The sequence below is a fragment of the Orbicella franksi genome, chromosome 3 (genome assembly GCF_964199315.1).
Source record: "Orbicella franksi chromosome 3, jaOrbFran1.1, whole genome shotgun sequence".
Classification (NCBI taxonomy): domain Eukaryota; kingdom Metazoa; phylum Cnidaria; class Anthozoa; order Scleractinia; family Merulinidae; genus Orbicella; species Orbicella franksi.
Window position 1 is genome coordinate 24,377,642 of NC_138147.1, and position 17,359 is coordinate 24,395,000.

General features: G+C 39.5%; 1 protein-coding gene across 1 annotated transcript; it reads right to left on the reverse strand.

The window, feature by feature from the left end:
- Positions 1-130: 130 nt before the first annotated feature.
- Positions 131-17,033, reverse strand: LOC145482918 (uncharacterized). Its single transcript, XM_081461561.1, has 8 exons — positions 16,459-17,033; positions 15,239-15,543; positions 13,654-13,791; positions 12,853-12,978; positions 10,408-10,604; positions 9,497-9,625; positions 8,832-8,987; positions 131-1,938 (listed from the first exon to the last, which is right to left on the reverse strand). Exons 1-8 carry the CDS (start codon positions 16,650-16,652, stop codon positions 1,762-1,764), a joined length of 1,422 nt encoding a protein of 473 aa, XP_081317687.1. The 5' UTR covers positions 16,653-17,033; the 3' UTR covers positions 131-1,761.
- Between the last annotated feature and the right edge of the window lie 326 nt (positions 17,034-17,359).

A 17,359-nucleotide genomic window follows, 5' to 3' on the forward strand; every position in this document is an offset into this window, starting at 1 on the left:
CACAAATGGACCGGTGTGGGAGGGGAGGGAGAGGAGAGCAATTTCACGGATGGGCGAATACGTTGTTAAAACTCTTTGTTTATGTATCCCTTAATCATGTAGACAATAACCAATCCAAATGGTAGAAAGCCTTTGTATATTTTAAGGTATTCCACGTGTCGTATTTGTTTACGAAAGTGTCCTAAAGTTCAACGCGCTATCAAAGTTTTCCGGCCGAAAACCCTCGAGCTATCCGGTAGCGCGCCGGGTATCTTTTATTCAGCTGCTAAAAATTTCTATGAATGTCTAACCAAATTTGAATATTCTGTCCAATGCGACTTTGTGTAATTTAAAGGTGTGAAAAACCTGACAATATAGGGGTCAAACACTAGGCAGATGTCACGATTCGCTCCGACTAAGGGCTAACGCTCGAGACGTGAGCTTTCGAATCCCTTTACGGTGGCCAATTCACATTATCAACCCCGTTAATAAAACCAAATTATCTTGTTATACTGCCCATCGAAGCAGCACCATAGTTTCTTTAGAAACTTACCCCCTCTATTCAGATGTCAAGACACTTGCACAAACAGCAACTGAAAACCTAGCCTGCAGAACAGGCGAGAGCGAAACGCTAAAGCGAAGCGCGATACACGAGCGCGGAGCGCGACCACGAGCGCGAAGCACGAAACCAGCGAAATACTTTGGACCTTGTCACGTATCAAACAAATATTTTAGAACGGGAATTCTTAATTACTTACTACCGCCAGAACTGAGCAAAAGAAAAACTGACAGAGGAGGGGGAATCTTAACTGGTTAAGGTTACGTTAAAGCTTTCAGTCACACTCGGTAGAATTATTGTATGCTTTTGTATGGTGTATATCATGTCGAAGGCATTGGATATTTATAAACTTTATTAGAAATTATGTTTTCACATGGCATACATACAAACACACAAATAAACAAACAAAAAAATTCAAAACAATTCAAAACTAAAACTTTGGTCTTAAACAGAGTTCAATAAACTAATCCTGAGCAATAAAAAGCAAAAAGCAAAAGCACCCTTATGACGTCACTGTATAAAATGCCGGGAGTAAAATATCCTGGGAATGCATACATCTTATTAACCGAGTTCGCGGGCCGTACTGTAAGTTATGGACCGATTTTTTCCCCATCGCGCGAGTATCGCTTGGGCCATAAATCGAAGGGGGAAAACGAGGTTCCGTAACTTACAGTACGGACGGAGAAAACGAGGTTAGTAAGATATTTATCATATTTCTACCGTGTGTCTGACGGGTTCGGGAACGATTTCTTCTCACGCAGAATGCCTTCAAATTTCTGACGCTTGAAGTCGTTGTTAAGTGACTCTTACGTCGCTAGCAGGTTTTAATATACAATTTCAGAAGTAAAAGAAAGTTTTAAACTCTTACTTGCTGAAAAAGTTAAGAGAACTTGGCGATAAATCACGAAAAACTTTGGCAACAATAACGGCTTTAAATTGTAGTGAGCCGTACAGTAAAATACGGCCCGCTGAATTGACCAATCACAGCGCGCGTACTAACTGAGAGATATAATAAAGTACAGTAATGTCGGTGATGGCAATATGGCGATCATCAAGAAGCTCTCTAATGCTAACCTCGTTCCCATGCTAGCCTCGTTCCCATGGCCTTTTCCCAGGTAAGGGAAAAGGCCATGGGAACAAGTTTGTACCTTTGCAGATGCAAAACTTCATGGATTTATTAATTTTGCTAAAAAGTCAATTCTCAAATCATCGCTATTTTAAGGCTACGAGGAAAAGTATCTTTCCAAAAGTTCTATGACGGGGTTGAAAGCTTCGTTATTGTAGTGTATGCCGTCCTTGGTTCCAGGTGGGTATGAGTCGCTGATGGGATAGACGTCCAATACAGTGATACCACTTGCACACATTGCCGAGTTGGCAAAAGCGTTGTACAACTGGATCCTCTGAAAATTAATAAATATAAATAGTTCAGTCCTACGTTAATTGTATTTTTGCGATTATCATTTGCATTTCTTCGCAGCATACATAGTTTTTCTATAATTGAAAATTTTTAAATCTGGCTCCACCCAGGCTGTGTTGCCATCTAAGACGGAGCCTTATTATTCACAGTGGTCCAACTAAGCTTTAGTTTTAGAGTAAGGGCTCACACCATTAGCCTACGTGGCGTCTTCTCCACTGCTTGCCGCATTGAACATGAAAAACCTAAATTCCTGGGACATTTTGGGGTCAAGTAAGCTTCCCCACCCCAGGGCTAGGGTGTGAAAGGGCCGGGATGTGCTTCGGCTTAGGAGTAAAAATTGCACATTTTGGTATCAGTTAACGTGTTCAGGGCCGAACGCTGATAAAGTTTGGCAGTCAAGGGGGAAGGTATTAAGAGGCGCCCTCGGTAAATTTCAACTATGGCCATTTGGACCAGAAAAAATCAAATTCCTCACACTTTCTCAGATAAATGGTCTAGATAAGTGATTCACAAAAATATAACTTTCAGTTCAATTCGATTCGTATTGGCGCTGGGGCCACCACCTTGGTCTTGCCCCTCTGAGAGGACTTTCAGCGGCCATTTTAGGGCACATTTTTAACAATTTGCCATACAAAGAAAACGATATAAATCCGGGTAAAAACCCTTTATTCGAGACAAGCAAATGTTTCTTGTTACATTGAGAGGCTGTTTTGGCAATTTGATCATCACCTGATTTTCTTTACAGAATTTTAAATTTCTTCTCTTTCGGACTACTCATGAAGCGTCATAAAAAAAGGCGAAATTTAAAGGAAAATATCGCCAAAAGTACATCACTTGAGATTCCAAAACTACTCTCCACTTAAAGAGCAATGTCTCACCTGTAACCGTAAAATGTTAGAAGAAGAAGTTTAAGCTGTGCTTTTGTTAACAAAGACCGCCATCCTAATTAGCAAAATAACGTGAAAATAACGATGCACTGAGAAAATAATGATGTATTCCACTTGCCTCGCGACATGTCGACAACTGGATGTTCCACGATGCCTCATGTTATATTTCCAGTATGTTTCAGCCACATTTTCGGTGATTAGTGTACGAAATCACTCTCAGACATCGCCACGGTTAAGCAGATTTCAACTCTACGAAGCCCGCTTCATAACATCTATCAATATTATTAACCGCGCGGCCATGGGCCGAGCGCGGTTCTAGGTTTACCCGTGGTTTATTTATTTTTTTTTTGTCGGTGACCAGACGCAGACCTCCGCTCGGCCAAACTTTGAGTCATGCAACGTGTGATGTTTTTCCGCCAGAAGCTGTTAAAACATAAATACACGGACAATTTTACGGATATTGTTTTCTTTTTTGTGGGTAAAATATATTTTCTTTTCGTTTTATCAAAGCGTTGGATTTAAAGGGTATAATAAATACGCTGAAAAAAGGTATTACGTCAGCCATGGAATGCGCTGACGTTGCAGCTTTCACTTTCGCTACGTGACAAATAAGATCGTGTTTACTTTGCAAGTTTATTTCGGCAGAAGCGACGGTCATTAATTTATTTGTAATTTTGCGAGTATTTCTTGTGGTTTTAGGCAAATGAAGTAAATCCTTTGACTGTTTCATCGCAGCAAGTTCATAGATCGGAAGGAAAATTAAATATTTGCAAGCCAAGCAAAGAACGTGTCAGAACGTGCAAAGATTACGTCATTGATAGGGAAATAACCACCGTACTAAAGATAGCCGTAGATAACGCAATTCTTGAATTATGTGACTTGTGTGACTTCTTTGCTAACCCTTAACTCAAGGGAAAAAAACAATTAAATTTAATCGTGACTTTAAAGAAAGAAAGCGGTTTGTAATAGTGTTCGTATCTTCATGTCCATACATATCCCGAAGAAAGTTCCAGATTAAGACTATTACGTCATCGGAGATGTCACAACGGCTACGACTGATGGTGCAATAATAGAGTGTGTGTTGATCAAGTGATGTGATGTCTACAGTAATCAATGAATCATCAAAGATTGCTTTGGAATATGGACTGCGTTGCGACTGTAGTACTAAGAAAACAGTTAAATTTTAAAAGCGCGGTTATAAGATCTAACAGATCTTCTTGTTTGTCTTTCGTCTCATAAGCCGCCGTTTACAAGAAGTTTAACAATTTGCTGAGATCCTAACTGACCCAGAAGTCTGTTAGCCGCCTTTAAAATCCTCCTCTTAATCGAGGATTCTCATCAAGAACTCGTTTAAGCTCAGTTCTGTTTTGATCTGTTGTGCAGCCGCCATTATTCCACAGATTGCGTTACATTTGACAAATGCACATTTCAACGGGTCGGGGTAGGGTGGGTAGGAAGTGAAAATGTAACCGCCATTAAAGCCATTTTACGCATTTCTGTGGCTAAACTAGTAACTGGCTTTACCAGAATGATTTGAACACGAGCTTCTGCTTGCAGGCATTTTCTAGGTTATTTTTGCAGGGTAGGTGGAGAGGGGGGGTCGTGTATTAAAAAAAAAAGAAAGAAAGAAAAAACGAAAACGATAGACAGTATCAGGTCAAGAGATTATGATCTGTGTATCTTGATCAGCTTTATCAGTTCATCAGTGAGGCCCTATTAGGGGTTTTCAGGATACTGGATATTTGGGTAAAAAATTAATAGGATGCAAGAAATTTAGGGGAAAAATTGATGGGGTAGTACATGTTTAGATGAGATAAAGCGGGACAGTTGCGTCTTTCGCTGCCGGAAGTGCCGTGAAATTTTGCAAAAGACAATAGACTGACGAATAGTGCGCAGGAAGTAATGGTAAGCGACGTTTTATTGAAACTCCTTACATTTTCTTAGCCGTTTCACTTTTGCATCGGAAAAGAAAATGCTCAGAAAATTATTGAAGGGCAATTAAGGACGGTCCCTTCTTTTTTGTGGGCACACGGTCTGTGCATTACGTAAGGCATGCTTTAAACGCCAGGTGCGCGCTTGGGTTGGAACGAGTGAGTAATTAACTATCCTACCAAACGTGCGACTTAAAACAAAAAATCCTATTGTGGCCGAAACAAATTTCGCACTAAAATTACGAGCCTGTACTAAAACCGGGATTACCAGAAAAACAGCATATCGCTAAGCACTAACTGTGAACGGCATCCAGCTGAAAAACTAGCTTTTATCGTATCCATAGAAAAAATCATACTGAACTTCAACTGCAGATGGCATGATGCGCGCGCAAAACAACTGCGATAGACGTCAATGTTTAACTTACTTGGGAAGTAACAGGAAAAAATGCAACGAACACCGACAAAGTTTTCGAAAGGGTGAAACAACTCATTTAACTACAGCTACATTTTATGGTATGAATTGGAAGTGGCAAGCCTATTCAACAATGCATTAGTTTTTGGCTGTGAGGAAAAGTTATGTAGACTGTATTTTGGCTAAGCCAGAGGAGTGCTGTCCAGGGACGCTCAAAGCGCTGTTGCGACGATTCTGTTATTAAATACATATCAAAAGTGGTTTTTATGTTACCACTTACCACGTAGTTTAAAGATGTTTTTTAATATGTTTATTTTTCTGCATGTAAAGGCGAATCTTAGGAGAATCTGTGAAGAAATATCTTTACCTTTTTATCAGAAAAATGCTACCGTCAGCAGTAGCTAATTATGTCGGAAAAATCAATGACTACCCCTAGTTTTCTTTGTGGATTCTAATAACCCTGGCTAAGATGTACTTTTTCCACGTTTTCTTAATTTGGCGGAAACACGTTTGTATTTTGTAGGCACCATTCGTTATGAGCCTGAGGCACCCCACAGCCGCTAATGTCGTTCAGTTCTGTGATGGAGCACAGCTGCATGTCTGCACAAGACTAGTTTTCAACCCTATGCAGGGCGCTTTAAAATACCCGCATCTATCAAGCGAAGCACTAATGTTGACGCTTAGCTTTTTAAAGACATTATAGATGCGTTTACGGCACACAAGTTGAATAAGTCATAAGCAATTGGATGAGTTAACTGACAATTGTCAAAAATATCTGCAGCTTGATTCTCAGCGGCTATTGGGTCTTCTTGGAGGACCTTCTCCTGTCTGTTTCTGAGCTTTGAAGCCATTCTCGAGAGGAAGGATTAAATGTGGCAAGGAGTCAGGAACTCATCACAGGTGAACCGCCCAATTCTGGCCTCATCTTTTGAGCGCCTCATCTTTTGTGCTACAGTAATTGCTTCGACTTTTATGGCCGTCTCCTGACCCGAGAAAAACTTTTCTTCAAGGTAGTTTTTTTGTTTTTCATTGAAACGAGTGGCCTTTTTCGTCACTTTCAGGACCCAGCCTATAGGTTTAATTTCTTCGGCAGGGACTGCAAGAGTAGAATTTGCTAAGACAGGGTGAACACCACGATTGTCACTATATCATATTTTGGCCTTGTAAATAGGGTTTCCCTTTCAGGAACAAGTCAACATGAACCGTACTGTAAATTGTTCTTCAGTAATTTTCTGAGTATTTCCTTATCTGAGGCAAAAGTGGAACTGCTTACAAAAGGAGTTTCAATAAAACGCCGCTTATCACTACTTCTTGCGCACTACTAGTCAGTCTGTTGCCTTTCGCAGCATTTGATGGCATTTCGGGCAGCGAAAGACACAACTACAATGCTGAACGAAAAAAAAACAAGTAAGACGCTTTTTATTGCAGTTCTATCCGTATTCTATTTGTAATAAATGAAAATTCTCGTCAAAAACTAATGGCTGTCAATGAGATTAGGATAGTTGTTTACAAATATAGTGTGGAATGTTGTGCCTCGATCTCTTTGCAGACACAAAGGTTGCCATGTAAGAAATTCGTGTTAAACGGTACAGAATTCGGGACACACTTGATTCTCCAGCCCCGTCTTTATCTATCTATTCAGTGTAACAAGTGTGGGCTTCGAAATTACTAACAAGGAGCTGCGTTACCTAACCTCAAACCCCCTAAAATCTGATAGAAAACTTTCATATTCCACCGTGATATAAGTACTAAGAGTCAAGAATAAATGCTTATAACAGTTGACAAACTTTTATTTTATCCTTAATAGCAGACCATTGTTGAGGCCCCATAGTGGGAGGGGGGAGGGGGGGGGGGGTGTCGGTGTATCCCTTATCCTATTAATTTTTGTCCTAAATATCTTGTATCCTGTTAAATCCAGCTCAACGATTTCCTACTCAATGAATGTCCTGTTTTATCTGATCTAAACACGCTCTACCCCATTAATATTTCCCCCAAATTTCTTGCACCCTATTAACTTTTTACCCAAACATCCAGTATCCTGAAAACCCCTAATAGGGCCTCACTGATGAACTGATAAAGCTGATCAAGATACACAGATCATAATCTTTTGACCTGATACTGTTTATCGTTTTCGTTTTTTCTTTTTCTTTTCTTTTAATACACGACCCCCCTCCCCCCCCTCCCTACCCTGCAAAAATAGTCACAGAAATGCGTAAAATGGCTTTAATGTCGGTTACATTTTCACTTCTTACCCACCCTACCCCTACCCGTTGGAATGTGCATTGTCAAATATAACGCAATCTGTGGAATAACGGCGGCTGCACAACAGATCAAAACAGAACTGAGCTTAAACGAGTTCTTGATGAGAATCCTCGATTAAGAGGAGGATTTTAAAGGCTGTTAACAGACTTCTGGGTCAGTTAGGATCTCAGCAAATTGTTAAACTTCTTGTAAACGGCGGCTTATGAGACGAAAGACAAATAATATTGATAGATGTTGTGAAGCGGGCTTCGGAGAGTTGAAATCTGCTTAACCGTGGCGATGTCTGAGAGTGATTTCGTACACTAATCACCGAAAATGTGGCTGAAACATACTGGAAATATAACATGAGGCATCGTGGAACATCCAGTTGTCGACATGTCGCGAGGCAAGTGGAATACATCATTATTTTCTCTGTGCATCGTTATTTTCACGTTATTATGCTAATTAGGACGGCGGTCTTTGTTGACAAAAGTACAGCTTAAACTTCTTCTTCTAACATTTTACGGTTTTAACTGCCCCAAAATTTTATTGCATGTTTTTACAGGTGAGACATTGCTCTTTAAGTGGAGGGTAGTTTTGGGATCTCAAGTGATGTACTTTTGGCGATATTTTCCTTTAAATTTCGCCTTTTTTATGACGCTTCATGAGTAGTCCGAAAGAGAAGAAATTTAAAATTCTGTAAAAAAAAAAAAATCAGGTGATGATCAAATTGTCAAAACAGCCTCTCAATGTAACAAGAAACATTTGCTTGTCTCGAATAAAGGGTTTTTACCCGGATTTATATCGTTTTCTTTGTTTTGCAAATTGTTAAAAATGTGCCCTAAAATGGCCGCTGAAAGTCCTCTCAGAGTGGCAAAACCAAGATGGTGGCCCCAGCGCTAAAATACGAATCGAATTGAACTGAAAGTTATATTTTTGTGAATCACTCATCTAGACCATTTATCTGAGAAAGTGTGAGGAATTTGATTTTATCTGGTCCAAATGGCCATAGTTGAAATTTACCGAGGGCGCCTCTTAAGAGCCATCATATTGTGTTGGTGCTCTTGACAGATCAGGCATGAGATCGTTTTTTTAATGTAGAGTAGAATCAAATTTTTAGGTGTCGAAAATCACTTAAGCCACGTCCAGATATCAGATATGTCTCTTTTAGGGGTCTAAATCCAGTTTTCCAACGATCACGCAACATCGACCTTTCTACATGGACACCACCCCCGTTCCCTCCCGTTGCCCCCGCCTTCCCCTACTGGAAGCTGCCTCAGTATCGATCATCGAGACAAGCTTGAGGCCGCAGAGGCCGTGGAAGGCGTTGAATACTTTCAATGATTCGTATAAACTGTGGTTCCCAGTGGTAGGTTACTTGTATGAAGTCTAGTCGAATACATACGTGGTTGGTCGTGAATCTGCGGAATGCGCCCATAATATCAGCGGTTTGTCCATGTATGGCGGTTGTCGATTTCCAGATAGGTTTCCCATGGTACAGTTTCTTGATCTCGGATATCAATGCAACAATGACTTGTTGGTAGCTCTGAAAACTGGTCGTCTACAGGGGTTCATACGAGAAAAAATAGAAACGATTAATAGCATAGTGAAAAAGGAACAAGAGGAAATATGAAGCAAATTCAATGAGGGGGACGATGGATTCGACATGTTAAACGCACAGTAACAAAGATAAAAATATCATCAGGAAAGTAAACGAAATAGTAGCACCAACAACTACAGTACAACCTTAAAACAAACTTTGGAAGAAATCAGTTTTAAAATACACACTATATCTTTTGGTGGCATTAAAACGATCCGGCATTTGCTTGGAGGCTGGAAAAATCAACGCCAAGATATCTTTTGGAAAAATTATGTAAATGGTGCTTTCTAAGGAAGGCCGATATCCACATTTGTTTTTATCGACATCTGTCGGTTTAACTTGAGCTTTTTTTGTTCATCTTTCCCATTATTGGCACCAGTTAAATGTACTGTCTCTTAAAAGAAGTTGATTTATCTCTAAGGTAGTTGTGTTTAAACAATTCTTCAAAATGTCTCAGAATAATTCAGCACCTTAATATAGTGAGCTCCAGCGTTTAACAGCAGTGCGCTGTCCCTGTCCATATCTTTCCTCTCAATCACTTGACGGAAAAAATTTAAAACTCTTGGGACGTGCAAGTTGACTTCACCACATGTTTCTGTCTGTGAAAAGAAACAATCATACAGCAAAATTCATTAGAGTCTTGAAATCTTTTCTAAAGCAATGTTTCCAAATGTTATCGTTATACTACGTGAGTAAGATACGGTAATGTAAGCGGTAAGGTAAAGTTGACGTCGTGCCAAGTGGTCCATACCGCCGGCGCTTATCTCTGATTTCCGTAGTATAAAGTGACTAGGAGTATTTCTTTTTCCCCTGGATGGATAGTAGTCCATCACAGGGTTATCTCCAGTATTAAATTCGCCCTACCCATTTATACACCTGGGTGAGGGGCACTGTGAGAGTAATGTGTCTTGCACAAGAACACAACCGAATGTCGCCGCCCAGGGCTTGAACCCAGACCGCTCGATCTTGTGTCCACTCCGCCTCCCATACCATGTGAGTACCAGGTGAGTGCCTGTCTGGACACTTGCAGCTTCCAGTATATGATTGTTGTATTGTGATATACTTAAGCTGTTAAATGGAAATGCATTTTAGAGTCAAAAAAAATTTTTGAAGACAAACAAAGAAAGGAACAGACGGGCAGGCAGACAGACAGGATGACGTCAGACAGACAGCTCAGGCAGACAGGCAAAAACAACAACAACAACAAAACAAAGCGTTATATTTTGTCGCCAATGTAACTTCGCGGAAAACTTTTTTTTTCTGCGAACAACCTGATAAGTAGAGTGCAATCACTTTGAATGTGGTTTGGTGGTTTGCCATTGGCAAACTCGATAACAATTGCTTTTTACTGTAACAAAGTACAAAAGCGATATATACTAACCAGTTCGTAGAGTGTCTTGGGGTATATCCAGTTATATGTGTTGTTGCATTCTTTAAACACCGATGAACAAAGCCTTCTCATTGGACTGTTAACTGACATGTAAAAGTAATAACTTAGTGAATCGCCGTATACCCAGAACACACCTCGACCAACTGTGTGATCGTGTTGCTTGCGTTGATTTGCTAAGGTTGTATAATCTATAAGAAAGGATTAAACATATATTAATTATTTCAAAATAACAAAGTTAGGTTTGTTGTAATAATATCGTTAGTAATGCCCATGTCGACGAGTGCATTGATATTTGCCCTGATATGAATAAATCATGAGAGGCTCGGTTGCTAAGGCCTAGTTCACACTAGCGACAGAACAACATAATGACGTAATGTCCTTATGTTTCCAATGTGAACATCCTGACATAATGACATAATAGCAACATAACGACATGAACATGAGGAAATAATGACAAAAAAAAAAAGAAAGAAAAACCCCTGATATTTTCGTTATGTCTTCATAAGCGATCACGTCACTATGTCATTATGTTGCCATGTCGCTTCGTGGAGCCGGCGTGGCCTACTGGTTAGGGCGCTGGATTTGTAATCCAGAGGTCTCGAGTTCAAATCTCCTCCCTGTCACTAGATCATAACTGGATTTGTGTTTGGTGTTTCCAGATTCAACTCCTCCACGCTTGCAAATAGCCAACCGCTAGCCTCCCGCCAGTTGGGATTTTTAGCAAGTTTCTGTTTAATTGATAATATTTGTTTGCTGATTTCAATGTCCACAATTAGTACAGCAGTAATAAACACTTCCACACTTAAATAAATAATGGTAATTGAACTGAGTGGAGTGCAATTTGGTCTGAAATCATACGCGTGATTTCAAAATCGAACGAGCGCGCAGCGCGAGTTCGATTTGAAATCACAAGTATGATTTCAGATCAAAATTGCACGACATGAAGTTCAATTGCCACTTTATTAGATCCATTTTGAAATCGCACAATTTTATCGCCTTAATTTTTAGACTTTTGGTGTATTGTTCCAGTAGCCGGTTTGTTAAAAAAAAAAGCGGAACCGGAAACGCCTTTACGTCTCATTTAGTATGCAAAACGATGTCATGTGACGAAAACTCATCCGAGCATGACAAACAAACAAGCGGTTTTGAAGTCAGAACGAAAATAGTCTGCTTCAGGTATAAAAGTTCAATTCTCGTCGGTTGAATCAATGATGGAAGATCTTTCTTTCTTCTGTGGTTGAGGCTGAGATTTTTCATTGTCTTTGGAGAAGGAATTTGAAGGTGCATCCTGCGTAATTCTGCGATGGATTTCTTTTGAGTTGTGAAACTCCCTCGAGTGCACGATGCCCAGTGGATGGTACGTTTTTTTTCTTTCATACCGTTTAATGGCATGATTTTAAGGGAGTCCAGCTCGTTATCATCTCCGTTTCTTTTTGTGACCTCGGCGAGGGACTCAATACTCAGGACCTTGTCAAGTTCTTGCGGCGCCATTTGTTTCAAGATATTTCCAAGATGGCGGGACTAACACCAGCTTCGTAAGACGTTCATTCATTCACTGTTTTGTGGAGCGGGGCGTATTTTGACTATGTTTATTCACAGTGACAGAGTTGAGCTCTTTTGTTGCTTCGTTTGAAACTACCAGAAACCTGGAAACATCTACCTTCTTGAGATGGCCCTGAATTTGTTGTTGAGTGGTTTTCGTTTGTTTATGTTTTACTGGACTCGGTATCATACGGATTTTGAGCAGATGTTGAAGAAAACTCGCCAAAATATTCGTCAAAATGGACACTGAAAGTTGGAAACTTCCATTAAAGTTGGTGTTCAGCCTGAAGGAGCTGATAATCGTCATTTAGAAACTGTAATTAATTACATTCGTCAAGTTTTTTGGAAAAAAACACACAATAACAACAGAGTTTTGGCAATACTAGTTGCTAAATTATCCACACAATGGCTTTTTGCCTTTCATTTTCCTGAAATTTTATTGTTTACTTTAAACTAATATTGAAATCTGATTTGTTGTTTTGTTTTACTGTCCCATTCTCAATGGCTGAGAAAAAGATGCGATTTAGAGCAAAAAATAGTGCGATTCGTGAATAAATCGCACCATTGAGAGCCAATCAGATTGCAAGGATAGCCAGTGATTTCAAAATGGATTTAATAAAGTGATTTATTTATCAATTTATTTATTTTATGTCGTTATGTCGCTAGTTTGAACCGGGCCTAACACTTGTAACATAATGGACTAACAGAGATAAACAGTTTAAGGTCAACTGAGATACAAATAGTGGACCAGATGAGTTACGAGTTCACAGTAACAGGCTCAACTGGTGGGAGTATGGGTTATAAACAGTGAGTGAACTCAAGGAATGGATGTCGCCCAAATTGTAGCCTTGGACTTAGCTTCTGACTCCCTTCATGGAACAAAATAACAGTTACCTTCTCTTGTAAAGTCCATGTAAGGCTTCCATTTGAATCCAGTCACCCATCTTCCGAATCCATCCCACATCAAGTTACATTGAATATCACACTCGTTATCCGCTGCGCGCATGTTGTTTTGAATTTCTAATGACAAGGAATATTAAACGAATATTTACATTTAGTCTACGTTTTGGTGGAGATTAGGCCATTTGATGCGCATGCTCTGATCGGTCTTTACAAAAGGTCCCAACACATCAAGTGAAAACAAATGGAATGATCCACAGATCCGAGTTAGTTATATTACTCCAACCCTCCCCTGCCGGGGAATCTGTGCAGATATATTTTAACTGATGCATTCCTCTTTGTATATGATTGCGTGATTACGTGAGCCTGAGAGGTTCAGAAGATGTTTCGAAAAAAGTACACTTAAACTTAAAAGGAGTTTTAAAAAAATTGCTTTACCCTGTGTCATTTTAACATTCAATATTTACTTTAAGCCATTGTACCACTTAATTGGCATTTTAATCAAATGAAGAAAGATATTATGACTAGAATATGTTCGTGCTTAAAATTGAGAGAAGGGATTATTGTAAAGCGACATATATCCCTCTTAGATCTTTCTTTCTTTTTGCTCTATCCAACTCTCTACTTCATATCTTGCTTCTTTCTCTCTCTTCGTTTTTTCTATGTTTTAGTTTTTCAACATACCGTTACATAAAGAAACCGATGAGTTGATAAATGAATCAAAGAGAGAAGGAATGAAAGAGGGAAAGAAGGAAAGAAAGAAGGCAAACGAAGCGAGGAGGAAGAAACCCTTACCACTTTCACTGAGACGTCTCCATGGGATTGTGATTGTTCTCTTTGTAGCAGATAGTAAAGGCTTGTTGATGTAACCGGTCATTTCTGAGAAGAGACTATTGCTAAGGTGTACGTTCTTTAACTTTCCTGAACAGTGAGCTGTAAATAGGAATCCAAAAAAGTGATGTAAATAACTTGAATAAGGGAAAAGACAAACAAGCAGCGAGTTGTGAGTTGAATGGCAGGCAGCATGTTGAACTCTCAGGATGGAAAGTCCGTTTGCATTTTTTTTTAAAAAGCTGTACTATATAGACATATAAAATCAAGTACATTATGCAGCGAGTTTTGTTCAATGCGTCGTCACTCTCCAAATCAGTATCAGCTTTGGGGTTATGATAAAATAACTTGAAGACAAAGTTTCACATCGTACTCAAATTATTGTTACGTTCATGTAGAATAAGAGGTCAAGATTTAAAAGCCGTCATTACTTGTTATTATAACTCTCAGTATTCTTCTTCATTGCTCACGTACCAAGAATGTATTAACTGTTTACTTGCATTCGATTTGAAATTAAATGCTCGAAAAGCATACAGGTATCCTTTTATCACAGTTAATAGATACATACAGTTCATGAGTGCAGCGATATTCTCATGGATTCAGTTTAGCACAACTTGGATCCAAAACCAAAGTTATCACATCTGGCCATCACAGCAAATTCAAACAAGAATTAATAAAAACGTCCGAGCGGTTTTTAGAATTAAGTGTCGTGGGGGAGACGCGCTGAGAGGCCATAAGCCCACAAAAACTTTAGCACCAACATTTTTGATCCACGGACAGCGATGTCCTCGTTCTTGATGTGGTTGCTCTTTTACTTTAACGAAGTGCTTGGAAACATAGTTAATAGAGGAGAATGGTTTTGAAACCCGACAAAGTTCTTTGTAGTATGTTTTTGTTCGCTTTTTTGGCCTTGACCGCGCACAATACTCAATAGTTGTTTACTTCGTACTGGGGAACTAACTAATAGAAACGTTTTAGTTACGTAATTCATGTATAGTGTATGAGGGCAAAACAAAAGATTGTGCACGGTCGTGGGCCTTCCAACATAAATCTTGACATCTTTGTTTGCTCCTTTAATGTTTGCCGGACTTCATAACCAGTCCCCTCTATTAACTATGTTTGAAAGCTCTAGTTTTGTTGATATTTCCAAGGGAATACTTGATTAACCGGGGAACTCCAAGATAAAAAGGAGGAGGACATGCGTCGGAAATTTTGAAAAGAATGCTTTAAAAGTGACAAGATCTTGTTTTGTGGGCGTGGCTTGAAATTTTATTCACCCAAAGATTTACCAAGTCTAAAACAATACATTGACTGACATTGACTCTTTCGGCTCAATATCCTCAAAGTTACCACGAAAGCCCCCGCTGTGGACCTTTTGAAGCTGAACACCCTAAGAGGCACCAAACCCGCTTTTTTAACCCCTAAAAAGCACGACGAGCACCCCTGTCCTTTTCGTGAGGGAGTGGCCCCCCCTCTTCCGAGGACTTGACCTTCATTTGCCGTCCGTGACTGTTCTACACTTAATGAAGATAAAAAAGTACTACTTTACCATTTTTGAACCAATCCATTGGAGGATCAATCACTCCATCACACAGCGTATAATCTAGAATCATGTTGATTTTGTACACCCCAGGCTCCATGATCAGGAACAACACTTCATACACTCCATTATTATGATCGAAGACGGTGCCTGCAAGATACGAAGGTCCTTCAAGGTACACTCTCCACGAGTCCCCTCCAAACGTCTTCCGCTCGGCCCCAAGTGTGCGAGACTGCACAAAAAACCGACTATACTCCCCCGCAGGACGAATTTGAGCATCAAATATTTCGCTGTCTTCCGGGGATGTTTTCAATCTGAAACAACATTCAATCATTTATAATTCGATATATCCTTTTTGCATTCAGTCAACAACAGGCTTGTTAAGACTGTTATTATAGTTTGGTGAGAGTTGGAAAGAGCGCGTTGTCTGAAAAACTTAAACGTCTATGTCGAGGAAAAGGTTGTTGTTATTCATCGTGGTAGATGCAATAACAAAGTGTTTTATCGTTTGTCTCACGATGTAGTCACTTGCCGACCTTTGTGATATAAATGATACCGTGCAATCAGTCGACCTTATCGCCTGAAGAAGACTAGCAGTAAGCAGTCGAAACGTCGCGATCTACATCTCAAGTGACTACATCGTGAGACAAACGATAATACACTTTATTATAACTTAAACGTCTGTTTATAAATCGGCTTCAAATCAGTTAAATAAGATGCAAACTTCCTTTCGCCATTATGTAGCTACCATCTTCTACGTATTGCAGACTCAGGAAGTTGTTACCTGTTGCAGACCTATTTTTCTCACGTGTTTGTCACATGAGTGGAAAATGAACGACTCGTTATGAAAAAGTTTGGAATATCAAAAGCACATAGTTACCTATTTTACATGGTTTGAGTTCTCGACGCCTACCCTAAGCAAGAAGCAACTGATCAACCACAAGAAAAACTCCAGTTAGCCTCTAATTCTTACTATTCATGTTTTGATTCACTATTTAGGAGACGGGAGAGGGGATCTGACAGTGATCAATGATCGATATAAATTTTATTGTGTTCCGATTGATCCAAATAAATTTCGGAGTAACTCAAATATCTTGTCGTGTTTATCTGGGGAGGGCATCGCATTTTGATTTTCTGCATTCCTTCCTCTAGGTTAACACAGCTTATCTATTCAGGTCCCTTATCATTGCTAAGAACGCGTTGATTTCTGCCCATTTATAACAACTTGCCTTTGATATTGTTTTCCATTGTTCCTTCTGTAATGAAGATTCTGACATGGTTTTTGTAGACTTTGCCAATCCAGTCGCCACTTTCGCTGCCGACACCAGTTCACCTTAAATTCATCGTACATCGAGGCTCTGGCTCTCAGTTGAAACGCAACAACCCGGATGATAAAAAGCCATACTTCCCACTGCTGTAGCATAACACGTTTTTACGAAAACGCGACCACAACACTTAGCCGTGAAGTCAATCAACCATTGAAGAAGACCACGACCTTCACAACAACTAGCTTTGGTGTTTTGTGTTACTAACCTGTTAGTTGGGTGCTAAACTCTTCGTGCCCGTTTCTTATCTGCCAAATGTCTTTTTAAGATGTTATTTCTGTTTTTACAGTGAAATTTGATGACTTATACGTGTTTACGAGCTCTGTAGCCATCTTCATTATTTATGCTTTTCGGTGAAATAGTTTGGTGGACTATTATTGTTTGTTCTGGTTATTTCAACGCCCGAGTTCTTTAAAACATTTGAACATTGTCTTAAACTCCTTTCAGTTCTCTTTAATTTGCTAATTTATGTCTTTTGTGTTTTTTTAAGGTTTCTGGTCACTGCTTCTTGACTTTTGTAAGCGTCGATGAACTAAAACAAAACACAAGTGGAAACAAACAGGTGGAATTTGAGAACAAAAGTATTCGTTCACTTGGACGATTCAAAGTCTAGTATTCAATCAAACAGGTATTAACAGAAATAAGCTTTGATGGCTGCTTGGAAGTATTATGCGATCCAGACAAGCTTATTCTATTATTTGATGGAATCGAGATCTAAATTTTCACTTTTTGCTTGAGATGGTTTAAGAAAAATAAGGTTAGTTCCCCTTTTCAAAAAGCTTCGACGAGTTTGCGGCTAGACAAC

Coding starts and splice junctions, on each gene's coding strand:
- LOC145482918 (XM_081461561.1), bottom strand. CDS start 16,652: ATGCTACAGCAGTGGGAAGTATGGCTTTTTATCATCCGGGTTGTTGCG. Junction 13,792..15,238: donor AATGGATTGGTTCAAAAATG/GTAAAGTAGTAC, acceptor TCCTATTTACAG/CTCACTGTTCAGGAAAGTTA. Junction 1,939..8,831: donor GCAGATTCACGACCAACCAC/GTATGTATTCGA, acceptor ATTAATTTTCAG/AGGATCCAGTTGTACAACGC.